This window comes from Dasypus novemcinctus, chromosome 18, assembly GCF_030445035.2.
Source record: "Dasypus novemcinctus isolate mDasNov1 chromosome 18, mDasNov1.1.hap2, whole genome shotgun sequence".
NCBI lineage: Eukaryota > Metazoa > Chordata > Mammalia > Cingulata > Dasypodidae > Dasypus > Dasypus novemcinctus.
This window is the reverse complement of record NC_080690.1, coordinates 87,793,328-87,809,480: the sequence shown is the minus strand read 5'-3', so window position 1 is coordinate 87,809,480 and position 16,153 is coordinate 87,793,328. Positions and strand designations below refer to the sequence as shown.

Genomic DNA, 16,153 nt, shown 5'->3' with positions numbered 1-16,153 from the left:
ACGGGGTCTAAGTGGCAGGGGAGGGTCGCGGGGCTTCGGCCGCACGTCATCGCTGCTGACCAGAGCGAGGCCCACGGGCTGACAGCCGAGCCCCGCCCCGCCCCGCGCGTACCGGAAGCGCGCTCTGGCCCGAGCTTCCCCGCGCTCCGGCCGCCCCAAGCTACCGAGACTTTGGTTCCGGTGGAGCAGCGGTGGCGGAGAATCTCCTTGGAGACGCCGGAAACGTGCTCCCACCCGGCCCTCCCTAGCGCCGCGGGCGCCGCGCGGCTTGGTTCCTTCCGCGGCCCGGCCCGGAAGTGCGGCCTTGGTGGAGAGCAGGCGGCGGCCAGGACCCTGCCGGGTGCCGGAGCAGCTGCACGAGGTGGGGGCGGCGGACGCGAGGGGGCGCTGCGGCCCGGGGCACCGCGCGGGCCGGGCGCCGAGGCGGGAAACCCGGGGCGGCCAAGCCGGGGCTGCTGCGGCGGGAGCGGATCCGAGGCGGGGCTCAGGGCGCGGGGTGCGGCGCTCGCAGCGACGCAGGGCACGGGCGAGGGTGCCGCAGCAAGGTGCATGGCGCGGGCAGGGGCGCGGCGCCGGAGCCCCGAGGCGGGCCTTTGTCCCCAGTGTCCGTGAGGGCCCTGCGTCCGACCGGGGCATCGCAGCCCGCAGGGAGCAGGGCGAGCAGGCGGGAATGCAGGGGCTCAGGCCGGGCGGGCAGATGACAGGTTCCGCCCCCTGCGCGCAGGCGTCCACTTCAGTCCTTCAGGTGCTGGGTGTGTAAGGACGGAGGAGGGTGCTTCTGGCAGAGGTAACGGCGCAAGCAGAGGACAGGCACGGCCCGTTTAGAGACGATAATCGCCATGGAGGGCTCTGTGCAGAGGAGTGGGGTCTGTATGGGCTCCCTCTGTCTGCCGCGTGGGAGATAAACGTGGCTGTGCGGGCGCAGAGGGTGGGGTGAGGAGGCAACAGGCCAGCGGTAGTGGACACTGTGTTGCGAAGATGACTGAGGGCTCAGATTGGGGGGGGGGGGGGGGGTGAGGTGCAAGAAAAAGTGTGTCTAGCCCGAGCAAAGGGAAGGAGCTAGAGGGCTGGGTCTGAGACTCCGAGACTGTAGGCACAGGACTCAGCAGGGCTGTTGGGCTGTGACCTCACGCAACAGCCAGGCTGGGGAGAAGGGGCGGATCTCAGGGTGCATCCTGTTTCCTGACTGACCTCCCTTAGGCCATGTAGGGGAGACCTGAAAGTCTGTGAAGCCACGTGCCGGTACCTGACTGAGAGAAGGGGGTGCAGGCTGGGCCATCACCTGCCTGGCCAGTGGCCCAGTGAGGGGAACTGGGCCTTGCAGATTTGCAGAGTCCCCTGTGGGTACCTCCTCCATTCCTGGTGCCCGATGTCACTGCCCAGATCAAGGGATGCGGGTTCCCCAGAAATGCCCAAGTGCTCAGCAGAGCTGGCCTCGCAGATGCTGCTCACCCACCTGGACCACCATCACACCTTCCTGAGCATGCAGGTCCATACACACCCTCTCTGCTGCACCCACACCCTGTGCCCCACAGACCCACTGAGACCCCAGGAAACCCCAGCCCCTGGGAGGTACTCCCTGCAAGGAGGCCTGGGCCCTGCTAGGGACTATGTAGTTGCCTCATGCGGGGCACCTGCCAGGCCAATGCCCAAACTTCCATCCTCCACCCTCTGCATCCACACACCCAGAGTTGCTCAGTTAGGAGGCAGGTCGGGGGACCTTCCTGCAAGGACCTCCCCATACACTAGTTACCATAACCTGGTAACTAGCAGCAGTCCAGGGTCTGCATAGGGCTGGAGGTGCTCTAAGGCTGGAGGTAAGGTGAGGGGAGATGGAAAAGAAGCAGTGAGTGGGGGGTATTGCAGCCAGCCAAGTGATGACAGAGTCCAGTGTTTCCACAGGGTGTCTGCTCTCTGGATAACCAGTTCTGCATGGAAGTCCTGAGCCCTTTACCATGGCACTGCCTCCTGGGAAGAGAGTGTGCTGGAAGCCTACAGATACTGGGAGTGTGTGGGCTTGGGATGGGGAGGCTATGAGCGAGGCTGGAAAGGGACAGAGGACCTTGTTGAGGAGGATGTCTGCGACCCTCCCCCAAACGTGTGCTCAGGTATTGCGGAGGTGGAGGGCGCTGCAGAGACATAGGGGAAGCGGTTCCTGCCCAGTCCTGCAGGTAGGAAACAGGACTGCCAGGGGCCGCTGGGGAGGATTATGGTTGGGGACTACGAAACCTGGAAGAGCGGTGCACCGTTAGGCCCAGCCTGGCGGTATGGGCCTAGGAGGCTGTGGCGTTGTGTGAGGACGCGTGCTAGAGTGGAGGGGCGTTTCCAACTGACTTCCCCTTCGTCCTGTGCAGATGGCGGCGGCGGAGGCGGTACACCACATCCACTTGCAAAACTTCTCACGTTCGCTGCTTGAGACCCTCAATGGGCAGCGGCTGGGCGGGCACTTCTGTGATGTGACGGTGCGCATCCGCGAGGCCTCGCTGCGCGCGCACCGCTGCGTGCTAGCCGCCGGCTCGCCCTTCTTCCAGGACAAGTTACTGCTCGGTCACTCGGAGATCCGCGTCCCACCGGTGGTACCCGCCCAGACGGTGCGCCAGCTCGTTGAGTTCCTCTACAGCGGCTCCCTGGTGGTGGCACAGGGTGAAGCTCTGCAGGTACTTACCGCAGCGTCGGTGCTGCGCATCCAGACGGTCATCGACGAGTGCACACAGATCATCGCGCGGGCCCGCGCCCCTGGCCCTGGCCCCCCAGCGCCAGCGCCCCCTCCTGCCCCAGTGCCCCCGCCGCTCCCGCCCGCGCAGCTGCGCCATCGCCTGCGCCACCTGTTGGCTGCGCGTCCCCCGGGCCACCCCGGTCCCGCGCACAGCCGTAAGCAGCGCCAGCCGGCGCGCCTGCAGCTGCCCGCGCTCCCAGGGCCCACCAAGGCTGAAGAGCCCGATGTCGACTCCGCACTGCCTGCGCCCACCGACGACACCGGAGGCGACGACGACGGCGAGACCGAAGGCGAGAACGACGGTGATGATGGGGAAGGAGGCGGGGGTCCGGGCGGAGCCCAGGCGCCCCACACCTTCCCCGACTGCGCAGCCAGCTTCCTCACTGCAGCTGCAGACAGCGGGCGGGAGAACCCCCCTGCACCTGCCGGCCCCCCTGATTACGGCGGTGCTGGGAGGGACTTCCTCCGGGGGGCGGCGGCGGAGGAGGACGTGTTTCCCGACAGCTACATCTCTGCCTGGCACGATGAAGACAGCGCAGCTGAAGGCTGTCCTGCCGAGACCCCCGCCCAGCCCGACTGCGTCCTGGCGGCTCCCCGCCAGCCCGGTGTGAAAACTCCGGGGCCACCCTCTGCGCTCTTTCCCTTTCACCTGGGGGCTCCCGGGCCGCCCGCGCCCTCAGGGCCAGCCCCTGCGCCTCCGCCTGCCTTCTACCCGGCGCTCCAGTCCGATGCTACCCCTGGCTCACAGCTGGGAGAGGCCCCGGCCACACCCACGGCTCCCACCCCAGCCGCATCGGGCATCCCTGCGCGGGCAGTGGGTGCGGAGCCACCCGCGTATGAGTGCAGCCACTGCCGCAAGACGTTCAGCTCCCGGAAAAACTACACCAAGCACATGTTCATCCACTCGGGTGAGCAGCGGGGAGTGAGGAGGGAGCCCCCTTACCGCAGGTGTCGGAGGGCCTTGGTCCCTGGTCACTGGAGACTCACTCCCCCAGGAAGGGTGGCCCTGGCCCGCGGGGCCCCTCCCGGTCCTGGTCAGTGGGTTCCTGGGGACCTCAGGTCTTGGCTGTGTGACCTCCAGAGGGTCACAGGGCTCCAGGCCTCAGCTGCACCCTCTGTAAACTGGGGAGTAGCCCCAGTCTGTAGTTCTTTGGTGTCCCCAGAGGTCCTGGAAACTGAACACCCCCCTCCTCCCTGTGTGTGTGGCTGCCTGGGAGGGAGGGAGACCAAGCCGGGAAAGCTCCTCCACACAGAGCCAGTGCTCCCTGCTCACCTCTCTTTTAAGTGGGGATCCTGCGCCTGGGTTGGGGCAGCAGGTCTGGGATGGCAGGAATCTAGGGGGACATGACCAGATTGGAGAACAGTGTTCCAGAAAGCCCTGCAGATGGGTGGCCCAATAATAGTCCAAGAAGCCCTCTTACCTGAGGAGGGAGGGGACGGGGGGGGGGGGGGGGTGCACAGTGGGGGAGGCAGGAATGGGGGCCCTACGAAGAGAGAGGGCCCCTCCAACTTCTGCCAGGCGTGTGCGTGTTGTGGAGACCACTCTGCAGCATGGGGAGGATGGAGCCACCCTTAGAAGTAGGCTGGGTGGTAGAGAGCCAGGGCCCCAGTGTGTGCAGGGAGGGCGCTGGGACAGGGGTGTGTGGATCGCGTGTGCCCTCAGAAGGGGATCAAGGCAAGCAAAGACGTTTCAGGGGGAGGAAAGGGAACCAGACACGAACACCTGGTTTTATTGTGAGTGGTAGGGAAACCACCGTATATTTTTACAGTGGGGGCCGGATTCCAGCCTAAATTGGCCATCTCCGCTGCAGGGGGGGGGGGATGGGAGAGGCCAAGGATGCGGCCTGAGCCAGGTGCCTGGACCTGGCTGGCCTGGGGGACTTGCAGCCTGCTGAGAAGTCAACACTGAACAGCTCCAGTGTCCGTCTTCCGATGTAGGGCGGGGCAGGGCCGCCTGCGCTATTGCCTCAGGAACATTAGCAGCCAGCGGGGTTCTGGGCAGTGGGCGCTTCGGGCACGAAAGGGGCAGGGGTCCAGTTCTCTCCTCCTGTAGGGACATAGGCCCTTACCAGACTGTCCCCAGAAGGTTGGCCGGCGATCTGAGCGCTCAGGAAGAGGTTCTACGGGCACAGCAGGCATAGGGGGAGGGGGAGACGAATGAGGCTCGGGCGTCTCCCTGTGCCAGGCACGGTGTGGTTTAGGGATGACCAGCTGTCCCAAGGACATGGGGAGTCCAAATGGGAAAGGACTGTGACATGAGAGGGTGACAGTACTTGCTGGACTGGGTATCTCCAGCCACGTGTGAAGTGGCCGCAAGTTGGAGGGACCTCAGGCAGGCAGGAATATCCTGGAATGAGGAGTGGTCCGCAAGGGAAGGGGATTCCCTGCCGGGCTACGGGATGCCGGGGCGTATGTGGCTGGTCAGTAATGTCGGGCAGGGGGTCCGGGAGTGAAGGGCGCCCCGAGCCCACCCCAGCCTGGCTGACGTGCGGACGCGCTCGCTCGCCCTGTCGCCCGCAGGGGAGAAGCCGCACCAGTGCGCCGTGTGCTGGAGATCCTTTTCGCTGCGCGACTACCTGCTCAAGCACATGGTCACGCACACGGGCGTGCGCGCCTTCCAGTGCGCTGTCTGCGCCAAGCGTTTCACGCAGAAGAGTTCGCTCAATGTGCACATGCGCACCCACCGCCCGGAACGCGCGCCCTGCCCCGCCTGCGGCAAGGTCTTCTCGCACCGCGCGCTGCTGGAGCGCCACCTGGCGGCGCACCCGGCACCCTGACCCGGGCCGGCCACCCACGCCACCCGCCCAGGCCAAGCCCTCACCTGCGGCCCCGCCTACTCGCGTCTCGGCTGCTGAAGCACGGCCCCTCGTAGCATTGCCGGTGACTCCAGGGGTGGCCGCGCCCACCGCGGCCCCTTGACGGCCCTCGGGCTACCAGACTCGGGGCCCCTCTGCCCTGACCCTATCTCCTCTCCAGACCTCACCAAGACCTGCAACTCTCCCTTTCTCCTCCCTATTTTTGGGACCTCCAGGTGGCGGTGGGCTGGGGGTGGGGATAGCTAGGGACCCGACCACCTCTGAAAACACCGGGGCCCCGCGGCTGGTTCACGTTCCCCCGACCCGGCCCGTAGGTGGGGGGAGTCTCGGCCCCGCTGGGCAGGACTTCCCGTCTCCCTATCCAGCAACAACCCTTCTCGTCGGTGCCCCAGGAGCTCAGGTGACCCCGGCAAGGACCTGAATCGCGCCTCGGGAAGCCCCTAATAAAGGATGGAGGGTCGTGGCGTGAGCCCGAAGCCATGAGCTCCAGGGGCCGTGCATGTGTCAACCCCGCAGCGGGCTGTGCGCGCCAGAGCTCGGCCGCTCGACCTCTCCTCCTGCGGCCAGTCGCCTAGACCATCGAGGCCTCTTGGGGGTGGGGATTCGCGTGAGCCTACGGCAGGCGCTTGGCTCTTCTAGAGCCCTGGGTCCCGTGGGTCTCGGAGGGGGTGGCCGCATGTGAGCCTGGCGATCAGGAGGTCTGAGGCTCCTTTCCTCGTCTCTGCTGTCCAGGAGGCAGACGTCATCCCCCACATCCCAGGTCTTCCTGCCAGACTCCAACCCTTTACCGTCCCACTCGCGCCCTCCATTTCTGACAGGCATGATGGTTGAGCACTTTACTTTCGGGGGCTCAAGGAGAGTTCCAGGGCTAGCCCTCTGTGAAGTGGGCTGAAGACAGAGTCCCCCGATGGCCAGCTAGCATGTGCCCAGCCGCCAGCCCAGCAACTCTGTCTTACACATCCAGCGTATCAGGGCTCCTGGCCTGGATTCCCTGCCCCTGCCCCAAGGTTTGGAACCTGGACGTGTGGTGCCACCTGAAGGAACAGGTGCCAGTGGGACCTGCTGTGTCCTGGGCCAATGGCAGCGGGTCTCTGAGCCTCACCTATGACTGCTTCCAGAGGTGAGGGGCCAAGGCCTTCCGTTCATGCCGTGCCAGAGCTGGCCCGTCCATATAGGTGCTGAGCTCCAGGCCACGGTGCCAATGGGTATCTGCTGAGTCCCTGCTGCCTACTTGGCAGGGGGCTGAGTTCCCGCGTCTTGCTACTTTGGAGCACAGGGTCCTGGGTCTAGTGGACAAGGCGGCTGGCACCCGAGGACAGGGCTCCCCAGGCTGGAGCCAGGCAGAGCAAAACAAACAGGAGGGGGAGGCGGGGCCACTATCACCAGTCCCTGGGCCACCCCATGGGGGCAGGCCAGGCAGGCTGCCCTGGGGAGCCCGAGGTCAGGGACGGCCAGCCTGGGCGGCAGAAGCCAGCCGGCACACACCGTGGCCACTTCTCTGCGGAGGGGCCAGTGCCATGGGCTTCAGACAGCAGCAGGCCCTCCTGGCGCTGCTTTTTCTGCTGTGGGTGCTGGGGCAGCCCGTGTGGCCCGCAGCCGTGGCCCTGGCGCTGCGCTGGCTGCTGGGGGACCCTGCGTGCTGCGCGCTGCTCGGCCTGGCCGGCCTGGCCTGGCCCTGGCTCGGCCCCTGGACGCCCCACTGGCTGGGCCTGGTGGCCGCGGTGTTCGCACTGGCCCTGTTGCCAGCACGGCTGCCCCCAGCACTGCGCTGGCTCCCAGCCGACGTGACCTACGTGGCCCGCATCATCTGCCTGGGACTAGGGGTCCACGCCCGCTTGAGGCGCCGGCCTCCTGACACCTTCGTCGCTGCTTTCGAGCGACGGGCGCGAGCCCAGCCAGACCTCGCGGCTGTGGTGTGGACGGGGCCCGGGAAGCGTGCTGTCTCCCTCGGCGAGCTGGACGCCCGCGCCTGTCAGGCGGCCTGGGCCCTCAAGGCCGACGTGGGAGGCACCCGGGAGTCTGCCGCCCTCCTGGTGCAGGCCGCCCGGGCCATCCCCGCCCTGGGCGTGTGGCTGGGGCTGGCCAAGCTGGGCTGCCCTACGGTCTGGATCAACCCGCACAACCGTGGGGCACCGCTGGCGCACGCTGTGCTCAGCTCCGGCGCCAGAATACTCGTGGTGGATCCTGGTGAGGACCCCAGGGGCCAGTGGAGGGTGAGGGGAACCAGGACAGGTGCGGACTAGGGGTTAGGAGGTCAGAGGTCATGGTGGGAGCACTCCCCACTTCCCTCCCTCCCTGGAAAATAATTCTGAGGGTGTCACAAAGGCAGCTTCAATCCCTTTTTGGCACGCAGTAATTTGCCTCTGCCCCTTCTCCGGGGCTCACGCCCTCCTCAGCCTTCCCATCTCGGAGGTGGGCCTGCCTCACTTCCCACTCTGGCCCCTGCAGACCTCCGCGAGAGCCTGGAGGACATACTGCCCGAGCTGCAGGCTAAGAACATCTGCTGCTTCTATCTCAGTCACTCCTCGCCAACCCCGGGCGTGGGGGCCCTGGAGGCTGCCCTGGAGGCTGCGCCCTCGGACCCTGTGCCTGCTGACCTCCAGGCCGGGATCATGCCACGAAGCCCTGCCCTGTACATCTACACCTCAGGGACCACCGGTGAGGGCCCAGCAGCCTCTGAACTCTCACCCTGATCCGACCCCCAGCCTGACCTGTGTCTCAAACTTGATCTCTGGAATCCTACCCGCTTTCTGATCCTGATGCCTGGCCTGAACTCTTGACTCCCAGTGTGATTCACGCATTCAATGCCAAAATCCTGCCACTGCCAGTAAACAGCCCCTGAAACCCTCTGATCTTTGACCTGTTATTCCAGTTGAAAGTCAACCTCTGAACCTCAAGCCCAGTTTGTTCTCCCTAACCCCACTGTGAATCCCACATTTGATCTCACTCAGGGAACCTCGAAACCCAATCAATCCCTGATCATGGGGAGTCTACCCGTCTGCGGGTTCATTATTGACTTACTCCACATCAGTGCTATCCTTTCACCACCCTTTCCTCTCAGGACTCCCGAAGCCGGTCATCCTCACCCATGAGCGGGTGCTGCATATGTGCAAGATGATGTCCTTGGCAGGGGCCACAGCCAAGGATGTGGTCTACGTGGTCCTGCCTCTGTACCATGCGGTGGGGCTTGTCATTGGGGTTCTTGGCTGTCTGGATCTCGGTAAGCCTTTCCCTGAGGACCTCTCCAAACCACCAGAGTGGGTGTGACGGTGGGGCTCTCCATTGACAAGACCCCATAGGCTACACAGCACCCAGTCTCTGCTTTGATAAGGGATATATAGCAGGAAGTGCCAGGGCCACCTGGACAGAGGCTTGGATGCCTACACAGCCCCTAATGGCTTTGGGCCACGTGCTCTGGCCATGAGGTGACAAGGGCTTGCAGGAGTGTGGTCGTGGACTTTCATGGAAGCCTCTGAGCGCTTGGGAGGTGACAGGGATGCTGGTGCCAGAGTTGGGACATGGCCCCAGGAAGTGCTGGTGAGGGATGACTGCCAAGTAGTTTCTTCAGGCTGTCTCCCCTGGACCCCTGAGTATTCAGACTGGGATCTCTATACAGCCTGTTCTTTATGTTTTAACATTTTTCTTATGAAAATTTCTAAATACACTAAAAAATTTCTGAATACATACACACACACACACTCAAACAAACCCTAAATTCTTATGGACCCACCACTTAGTTTCAGCCACCATCAGCACTTTGCTTCTCCCTCCCCCTGCTGCTTATGTTTTTACTCTATTTTAAATTTTAGAAACACATTGGGAAAAAAGAATAGTTTGATGTCAATATCATCACTCAGCCTCAACAAACTGTTAACATATAGCCAACTGCATTTTACATATACTGTCTTAGTGTGCCAGGGCTGCTATGACAGATACTACACACTGGCTGGCTTAGCAACAGGAATTTATTGTCTCATGATTTTGGAGGCTAGAAGCCCAACATCGAGGTCTCAGTAGGCCATGCTTTCTCCCAGTGGCATTCTGGTGCTGGCTTGCTGCAGTGCTCAGGGTCCTCAGCTCGCATCTCTGCCTCTGTCACATGGCCATCTGCCTCACCTTGTGTTTGTTCCTCTCAATTGCACTGATTTATGATTTCTAATGACTTGGACTTCTACTTACTGACTGCATCTGAATTTCCTTTGCTTTTAATAACTCCAGACGTGGATTAAGGTTACACCTGATCCAACTACTTACATTTTAATATTTTAATGTGTTGAGTCTGGAATTTAGTTCCTGAAGTGTCTGTTCCTTAAGTTTGTCTCAGCTAGTGATGTGACAGAGATTTCCTGGAATGCCAGGAACTAACAAAAACACACAACTGCCTTTCACAGTCTTTACAGATTAACTTCCTATTGGTGCTGTCCTTTGGAGCTTAGTCCTCCTCACAGTGAACCTTGAAGAACAGCCTAAGAAAGCACAGTGTCCTCTCCAGTCTTTCCTGAATATGCATCTTGTCCTGGACATGTGCTCTTGCCTTGGGGATTCCCCCATTAACAGGAATCTGAATGCACCCCATTATCCTATGAAATAGACTTTCTGGTTCCTGGAGTTCTATTATATGTTCAAAAGCCAGAACTCCTATGCAATTTGATTGTTTCTTAGACCGATATAGATGTTTGCAAGTTATTTCTGCCTGCAGGACAAATCTAGGAGGGTGAACAGGAGATGAGTCCTTCAGACTGCCACCCGATAGGCTGGCACAGGCTACATGCACCCCAGTAAGCACAGAGGGGCTACTCTGCCCTCCAGAACTGGGGCCTTGGGCCGCACTGCCCTGTAAGTGCAGGTTGTCTCCACAGCAAGCCAGTGAGGGGCACCTCAGGAGTTTCCTACTTTTTTTTTAAATTTAAAAATAATTTATTGAAGTGTATCATTCATATATGAACATACAGGAACAGTAAGTGTATAGTAAAAGCTGTGAACTTATAAAACAAACATGCAGAACATCATAAAAGTCTCACACCTACCTTTTTTTTTTTTTTCCGAAGTACTGGGGTCTGGGGATTGAACCTGGGCCCTTGTATGTGGGGAACTGGCACTCAACCACTGAGCCACATGGGCTTCCCTGAGTTAATTTCCTCGTTTGTTTGCTTGTGTTTCTGTTATTTCAGGAGGCACCAGGAACCAAATCCAGGACCTCCCACATGGGAGGCAGGCTTTCAACCATTTGAGCCACATCTACTCCCCTCACCTACCATTTTTAAGTTGCCTTTTTTTTTTTTCTGAGTTGGCACTTTCCCAGTTACTGCAGCCCTCTGTTATTTGGAGCCCTGAGAAAGGTGGCTCTGTCCATTTGTGCTAGTTGTTCAAAGATTTTGTAGGGAAATAGAACCCTGGAACATCTCACTGCTCCATCTTGGTCAACTGGTTAAACTACTTTTATTTACACACCGTATTCACCAAACACACACTCCCACTGCCCCTTCTCCTCTTCCCCTGGTAACCAGCTGGGCTATTCATAAAACATTCAACATTATCAATACTGATAATATTCACAGCCCCTTATTTAGCAGTGATCCCTTTGTACAGTCACCAAGCTTTTTTTACACATCCTGGGGACAGAAGTCAAACTCAGACCTATGCCCTCTGAGCTGTCCACTGAGCTCCCCTGAGTGCAGTCCTGGCTAGGCCAGAACTCAGGGATAAGCCCGACATCATCGCTGTGCTTCAGGAGGCCACAGTCAGGTGGTAAGAGCTTGGAAGCACAACACAAACCTCCCTTCCTCCCTTACCCCAGGAGCAACCTGCGTTCTGGCCCCCAAGTTCTCTGCCTCCTGCTTCTGGGATGACTGTCGGCAGCACGGTGTGACTGTGATACTATATGTGGGCGAGGTCTTGCGGTACCTGTGTAACACTCCTCAGGTGAGCGCTTCAGAGAAGCCATTAGGTGAAGCTCTAAGATTAGGACCCCGTCCTGAACTCCCAAGGTACAGATGCCCAACGAACATCCCAGGTAAAGGCCTCAAACAAGGTCCCTCGGATAAAGCACCCGTAGGGATCAAGAGTCCAAGATAATGAGTCCCAAATAAGGTTCCTGATGTTTCCTTGGCTGACCAGCTGTGCTGTCTTGGGCGTATGACTTCACTTCTCAGTCTTACTGTCCTCATTTGGAAAATGGAGAGAATCATAGCTCCTACCTCAAGAGGGTGCTATGAAGATTAAATAAACTAATTGTATGTAAAGTGCCTAGAACAGGGTATGACTTAGGGTAAAATCACTAGGTGTGAGCCAACCTCATCCCTGCAGAAAAATCGAGGTTAATTGTCTCCAGACAAGGCACCCAAATAACACTGGCTCCAGGTAAGGCCTCTAGGTAACCAACCAGGTAAAAGTTCCAGGTAACTACCCCCAGATAAGGACGCCAGACATGCCCTCCAGTTAAGAGCCTTCAGGAAACCCCTCCCTAGTTAACCACCCCCAGGAAAATCCCCAGGTAAGGCCCTCAGGCAATCTTTCTTCCCAAGTGGGGCTTCCAGTCACCCTCCAAGTAACTTCCAGATAAAGGCCCCTAAGTGACCCCTCCAGGTAAGGCTATGGGGCAATTCCTCAGGTAAAAGACTCAGGTAACTGCCCTCAGGAAAGAGCCCAGGTATTTCCCCCAGATGAGCCTCCAGACACCCCCAGATAAAAGTAAAAATAACCTAGTAACCCTCAAGTAGGACCCCCAAGGAAACTCCCTTCAGGCAAACTCATCAGGTAATGCCTTTACCCTTTAGGTAAAGGCTGCAGGTTACTAACTCAAGTAAGAACCCCAGGTAGCTTCCCTAGGAGCAGTGGCTCCCCAGCCGCTGCACCTCACCCCCTCTTCCACCAGCAATCCTTAGGTAACTCTGTCCAGTTAAGGACCCAAGGTCTGCCCCATCCACCCCCGGTAGTTGAAGATTCCAGGGCATGCCCCTTAGATGCCTTCTCCTCACTTGTCTCTGTATGTCTCTGCAGCGGCCTGAGGACCGGACACACACGGTCCACCTGGCTATGGGTAACGGACTCCGGGCAGATGTGTGGAAGACCTTCCAGCAGCGCTTTGGCCCCATACGGATCTTGGAAATGTACGGCTCCACAGAGGGCAACGCTGGCTTTGTCAACTATCCAGGGCGCTGTGGGGCCCTGGGCAAAACGAGCTGCCTCCTTCGAGTGAGTGGGTTGGGTGCCAGGCATGACAGTGGCCCTATTTGTGGCTGGGACCACAGGACCCCTGCTGACACCCCGACCTTCCACCCCAGATGCTGTCTCCCTTTGAACTTGTGCAGTTTGACACAGAGACCGAGGAGCCTGTTAGGGACAAGCAGGGCTTCTGTATCCCGGTGGCACCAGGTATGGCTGCTGAGGAACCTTCCCTGGGTGAGAGAGGGGTGAACCCTCAGTATTCTCCTTGGCTGGAACAAGCCACCCAAAGCCTAGAGGTATGTGCCTGGACACCTACCTGCCCAGTGGAGTGTCTGCAGTCCTCACTTGGCCTCTGAGTCCCCCCTGACCACTGCTCTGGGACCCTCTACCCCTCTGCTTCTCAGCTCTTCCCCAGGTTCCCTGCCTACCCTCTCACTATGGTCTCACTTAGCATCCGTCTCTGAGTTGTTCTCTGAAGCTTTCTTTGGGGGTCACATCCTCCCAGGCATCAGTCCCCTCTCACCTTTACCTTCTTGTATCTTCTCTCCTGGGGCCTTGTAAGGCCCTGGCATGTCTTTCTCTTCCCATCTGCATTGCTCATGGCCCTCACGGGCCTCTCTGATGCCTTCTCTCTCCTGCCTCTGTGGCCTGTCTCTCAGGGACTCTCTCTGTTCCTGAGTCTCTATATCTTTCCCCATCTCTGGGTCTCCCTCCATTTCTGTACCTCATCGAGTTTCTCTATCTCCCCATCTCTGGGTCTCTGGTCTCTCCCATCTCTAGACCTCCCTGACTCTGGATGTCTTTCTCTGTCTCTGAAACTGTCTCTGTCTCTGGCAGGGTTCCAGGTAATGAAGAGTCCACAGGTGCGGGAATCCCGGCTGGAGATTTGTGGGTTCCTGGGGATCTTGTTCACGGTTAATATCCCACCCCCAGGGGAGGCGGGGCTCCTGGTGAGCCGGGTGACGAGCCAAAACCCCTTCCTGGGCTACCGCGGCTCCCCAGAGCAGTCCGAACGGAAGTTGATGCGGAACGTTCGGCGCTCAGGCGACGTTTACTACAACAGCGGGGACGTGCTGGTCATGGACCATGAGGGCTTCCTCTACTTCCGGGACCGGCTTGGGGACACCTTCCGGTCAGGGGCGGGGCGGGGCTTCCCTGGCAGGCAGGGGCGGGCGGCCCGGCCTTCCTGCTCTTCGGGGAGTGGCGCTGGAAGGCGGGGCTCCCGTGGGGCGGGGCTCCCGTGGGGCGGGGCTCCCGTGGGGCGGGGCTCCCGTGGGGCGGGGCCCCTGCGGTGGAGGGCGGGGCTGGGAAGGCAGAACTTTCCACCCCGTGGGAGGTGGGGCTTGGTGGGCAGGGGCGGGGGCCGCCAATCCCTGGCTTTACCCCCGCAGATGGAAGGGGGAGAACGTGTCTACCCGAGAGGTGGAGGGCGTCTTGTCGCTCATGGACTTCTTCCAGGAGGTGAACGTCTACGGAGTGTCTGTGCCAGGTGCGGAAGACACCTGTTCATGATCCTACACCAGCCGTGCGGGTGGCTGGTTGTACCTCATTAAACAGGAGGGGACACTGGGGGTCCAGACAGGTGTGGAGACTTGCCCAGGGGCACCGCCTGTGAACAGAGCTGGGCCAGGCAGTGTCGGCAGTGGGTCAGGCAGGGTGGGTGGGTGCAGGGAAGGGACCAGCGGGGCCGGTCTGCTTTCCAGGATGTGAGGGCAAGGTGGGGATGGCGGCCGTGCAGCTGGTCCCCGGCCGCACCTTCGACGGGCAGCAGCTGTACCAGCACGTCCGTGCGTGGCTTCCTGTCTATGCTGTTCCCCATTTCATCCGTATCCAGGTGAGCTCAGGTCGGTGGGATTGGGCCGGTGGGTGATCATGGCCTGGGGGAGTCATGGCCATGGGGTCATGGACACCATCCTGGCAGGACGTCCTGGAGGTCACAGGCACTTTCAAGCTGGTGAAATCCCGGCTGGTGCATGAGGGCTTCAACGTAGATGCCATCTCTGACCCGTTGTTCATACTGGATGACCGAGCCCAAGCCTTCCAGCCCCTGACACCAGAAACCTACCGGTCTGTGTGCGATGGAACCTGGAAGCTCTAACCAGCATGCCAGTCCACAGGACACCTGGAGAGGCAGGCCCTCATGCCAACCACCACCCCAGCCTGTAGTATCTCCTCTGCCCTCAACTTTCATGGGATCATCAGGAATCACAACTCGACCATTTCCCAGCAGCCCTGGATGAGACATGAGGGGTGGTACTATAGCCCTGAGCAAGAATAAATTCAGATGTGTGTACACAGTGTTTTGCACATGTGGAGGAACAAGGGATGCATGCATGTGCAGCTTCCTGCCTTCCCCCACCCCCAACTCCCAGATGCCTTCCTTACCTAGGAGGCCCTTCAGTCTCCCAGCTAGGGACCTCAGCTCGGCAAAGCCAGAGGCATGAGAGGAGCCAGCCAGCCTTGCAGCCACCCGATTGGTGAAACACCAGAGGTGCCTCCACCTGTGGGTCTTTGGGGACTACAAGGGCACTGGGCCTGAAGCTGGGCCCAAGCCCAGGGTGGGTTAGTGGAAACAATTGTGAAGCAGGCTAGTAAGATAGGGAATTAAGAGATGGATCTGGAACCTGGCAGAGAGTCCACGTGGACATCAGTAACCCCCAAGATGGCTGCTGGAAGACCCCCAACCTCAAGATTCTGCAATCCAGAACAGAGACTTCTTCTGGGAACAAGGAAAAGCCCTGGATGTTTCCTAGGGACTTTATCATTGGGTCCTCACTAGGGGATTGATGGGTGGAGTCATCAATCAAAACAGCAAACAGCTGGAACCCCTCCCCTGCCATTAGCAAAGGAATGGAATAACTTATAGTTTATAAAGACAGCATGCGCTCACCCTGCTGTCTTGCTTCTGGACCCGCTCCTGCCCTCTGTGCATTGCTCTTGCCATTTTTCCTCTGCCACATGGCCATGCAAGTAAACTTGGGGATTTATAATTTATAATGGGGAATTATAGCTTGTAAATCAGCCCTCTTTATCCCTTTTCACCCCCTTCCTCTCTACCTGGGACCCCTACTCTGTTATTTTCTCCCATTTCTCTTCCCTCCCTAACTGAATAAATTACTGACCTAACTCATCTGGTGTGCTCTTTTATTTTTTATTTTTTCTAAGATTTATTTATTTATTTACCCCCCTCCCCCCATGGTTGTCTGCTCTCTGTGTCCATTCACTGTGTTCTGTGACCGCTTCTATCCTTATCAGCGGCACCGAGAATCTGTGTTTCTTTTTGTTACATCATCTTGTGCCAGCTCTCCATGTGTGCAGTGCCATTCTTGGGCAGGCTGTGCTTTCTTTCGCGCTGGGCAGCTCTCCTTACAGGGCGCACTCCTTGCACGTGGGGCTCCCCTATGCGGGGGACACCCCTGCGTGGCAGGGCACTCCTTGCATGCATCAGCACTGC

The 16,153-nt window shown here is 59.6% G+C and overlaps 2 protein-coding genes across 5 annotated transcripts; both read left to right on the top strand.

Annotated features, from left to right (window-relative positions):
• The first annotated feature begins 242 nt into the window (after positions 1 to 242).
• ZBTB45 (zinc finger and BTB domain containing 45) lies at positions 243 to 6,015 on the top strand. Of its 2 annotated transcripts, none has more exons than XM_004472725.4 (3): positions 243 to 361; positions 2,355 to 3,624; positions 5,237 to 6,015. In XM_004472725.4, exons 2-3 carry the CDS (start codon positions 2,355 to 2,357, stop codon positions 5,491 to 5,493), a joined length of 1,527 nt encoding a protein of 508 aa, XP_004472782.1. In that variant the 5' UTR covers positions 243 to 361; the 3' UTR covers positions 5,494 to 6,015. The 2 variants fall into 2 exon arrangements, with proteins under 2 accessions (XP_004472782.1, XP_023438631.1); XM_023582863.3 differs by lacking the exon at positions 243 to 361 and adding an exon at positions 477 to 545.
• An 834-nt stretch (positions 6,016 to 6,849) lies between these two features.
• On the top strand, positions 6,850 to 15,829 carry SLC27A5 (solute carrier family 27 member 5). Of its 3 annotated transcripts, none has more exons than XM_004472726.5 (10): positions 6,850 to 7,719; positions 7,981 to 8,190; positions 8,594 to 8,752; positions 11,330 to 11,454; positions 12,532 to 12,726; positions 12,816 to 12,906; positions 13,633 to 13,831; positions 14,091 to 14,188; positions 14,403 to 14,533; positions 14,621 to 15,829. In XM_004472726.5, exons 1-10 carry the CDS (start codon positions 7,050 to 7,052, stop codon positions 14,795 to 14,797), a joined length of 2,055 nt encoding a protein of 684 aa, XP_004472783.2. In that variant the 5' UTR covers positions 6,850 to 7,049; the 3' UTR covers positions 14,798 to 15,829. The 3 variants fall into 3 exon arrangements, with proteins under 3 accessions (XP_004472783.2, XP_004472784.2, XP_004472785.2); XM_004472727.5 differs by having other exon boundaries at positions 13,537 to 13,831; XM_004472728.5 differs by lacking the exon at positions 7,981 to 8,190 and having other exon boundaries at positions 13,537 to 13,831.
• Positions 15,830 to 16,153: the final 324 nt, after the last annotated feature.

Excerpts from the sequence above, each read along its gene's own strand:
- ZBTB45 (XM_004472725.4), top strand. The coding sequence starts at position 2,355 with ATGGCGGCGGCGGAGGCGGTACACCACATCCACTTGCAAAACTTCTCA. Across the intron at positions 3,625-5,236 it reads GCACATGTTCATCCACTCGG|GGGAGAAGCCGCACCAGTGC; the intron begins GTGAGCAGCGGG and ends TGTCGCCCGCAG.
- SLC27A5 (XM_004472727.5), top strand. The coding sequence starts at position 7,050 with ATGGGCTTCAGACAGCAGCAGGCCCTCCTGGCGCTGCTTTTTCTGCTG. Across the intron at positions 7,720-7,980 it reads AATACTCGTGGTGGATCCTG|ACCTCCGCGAGAGCCTGGAG; the intron begins GTGAGGACCCCA and ends TGGCCCCTGCAG. Across the intron at positions 14,534-14,620 it reads CCCATTTCATCCGTATCCAG|GACGTCCTGGAGGTCACAGG; the intron begins GTGAGCTCAGGT and ends CCATCCTGGCAG.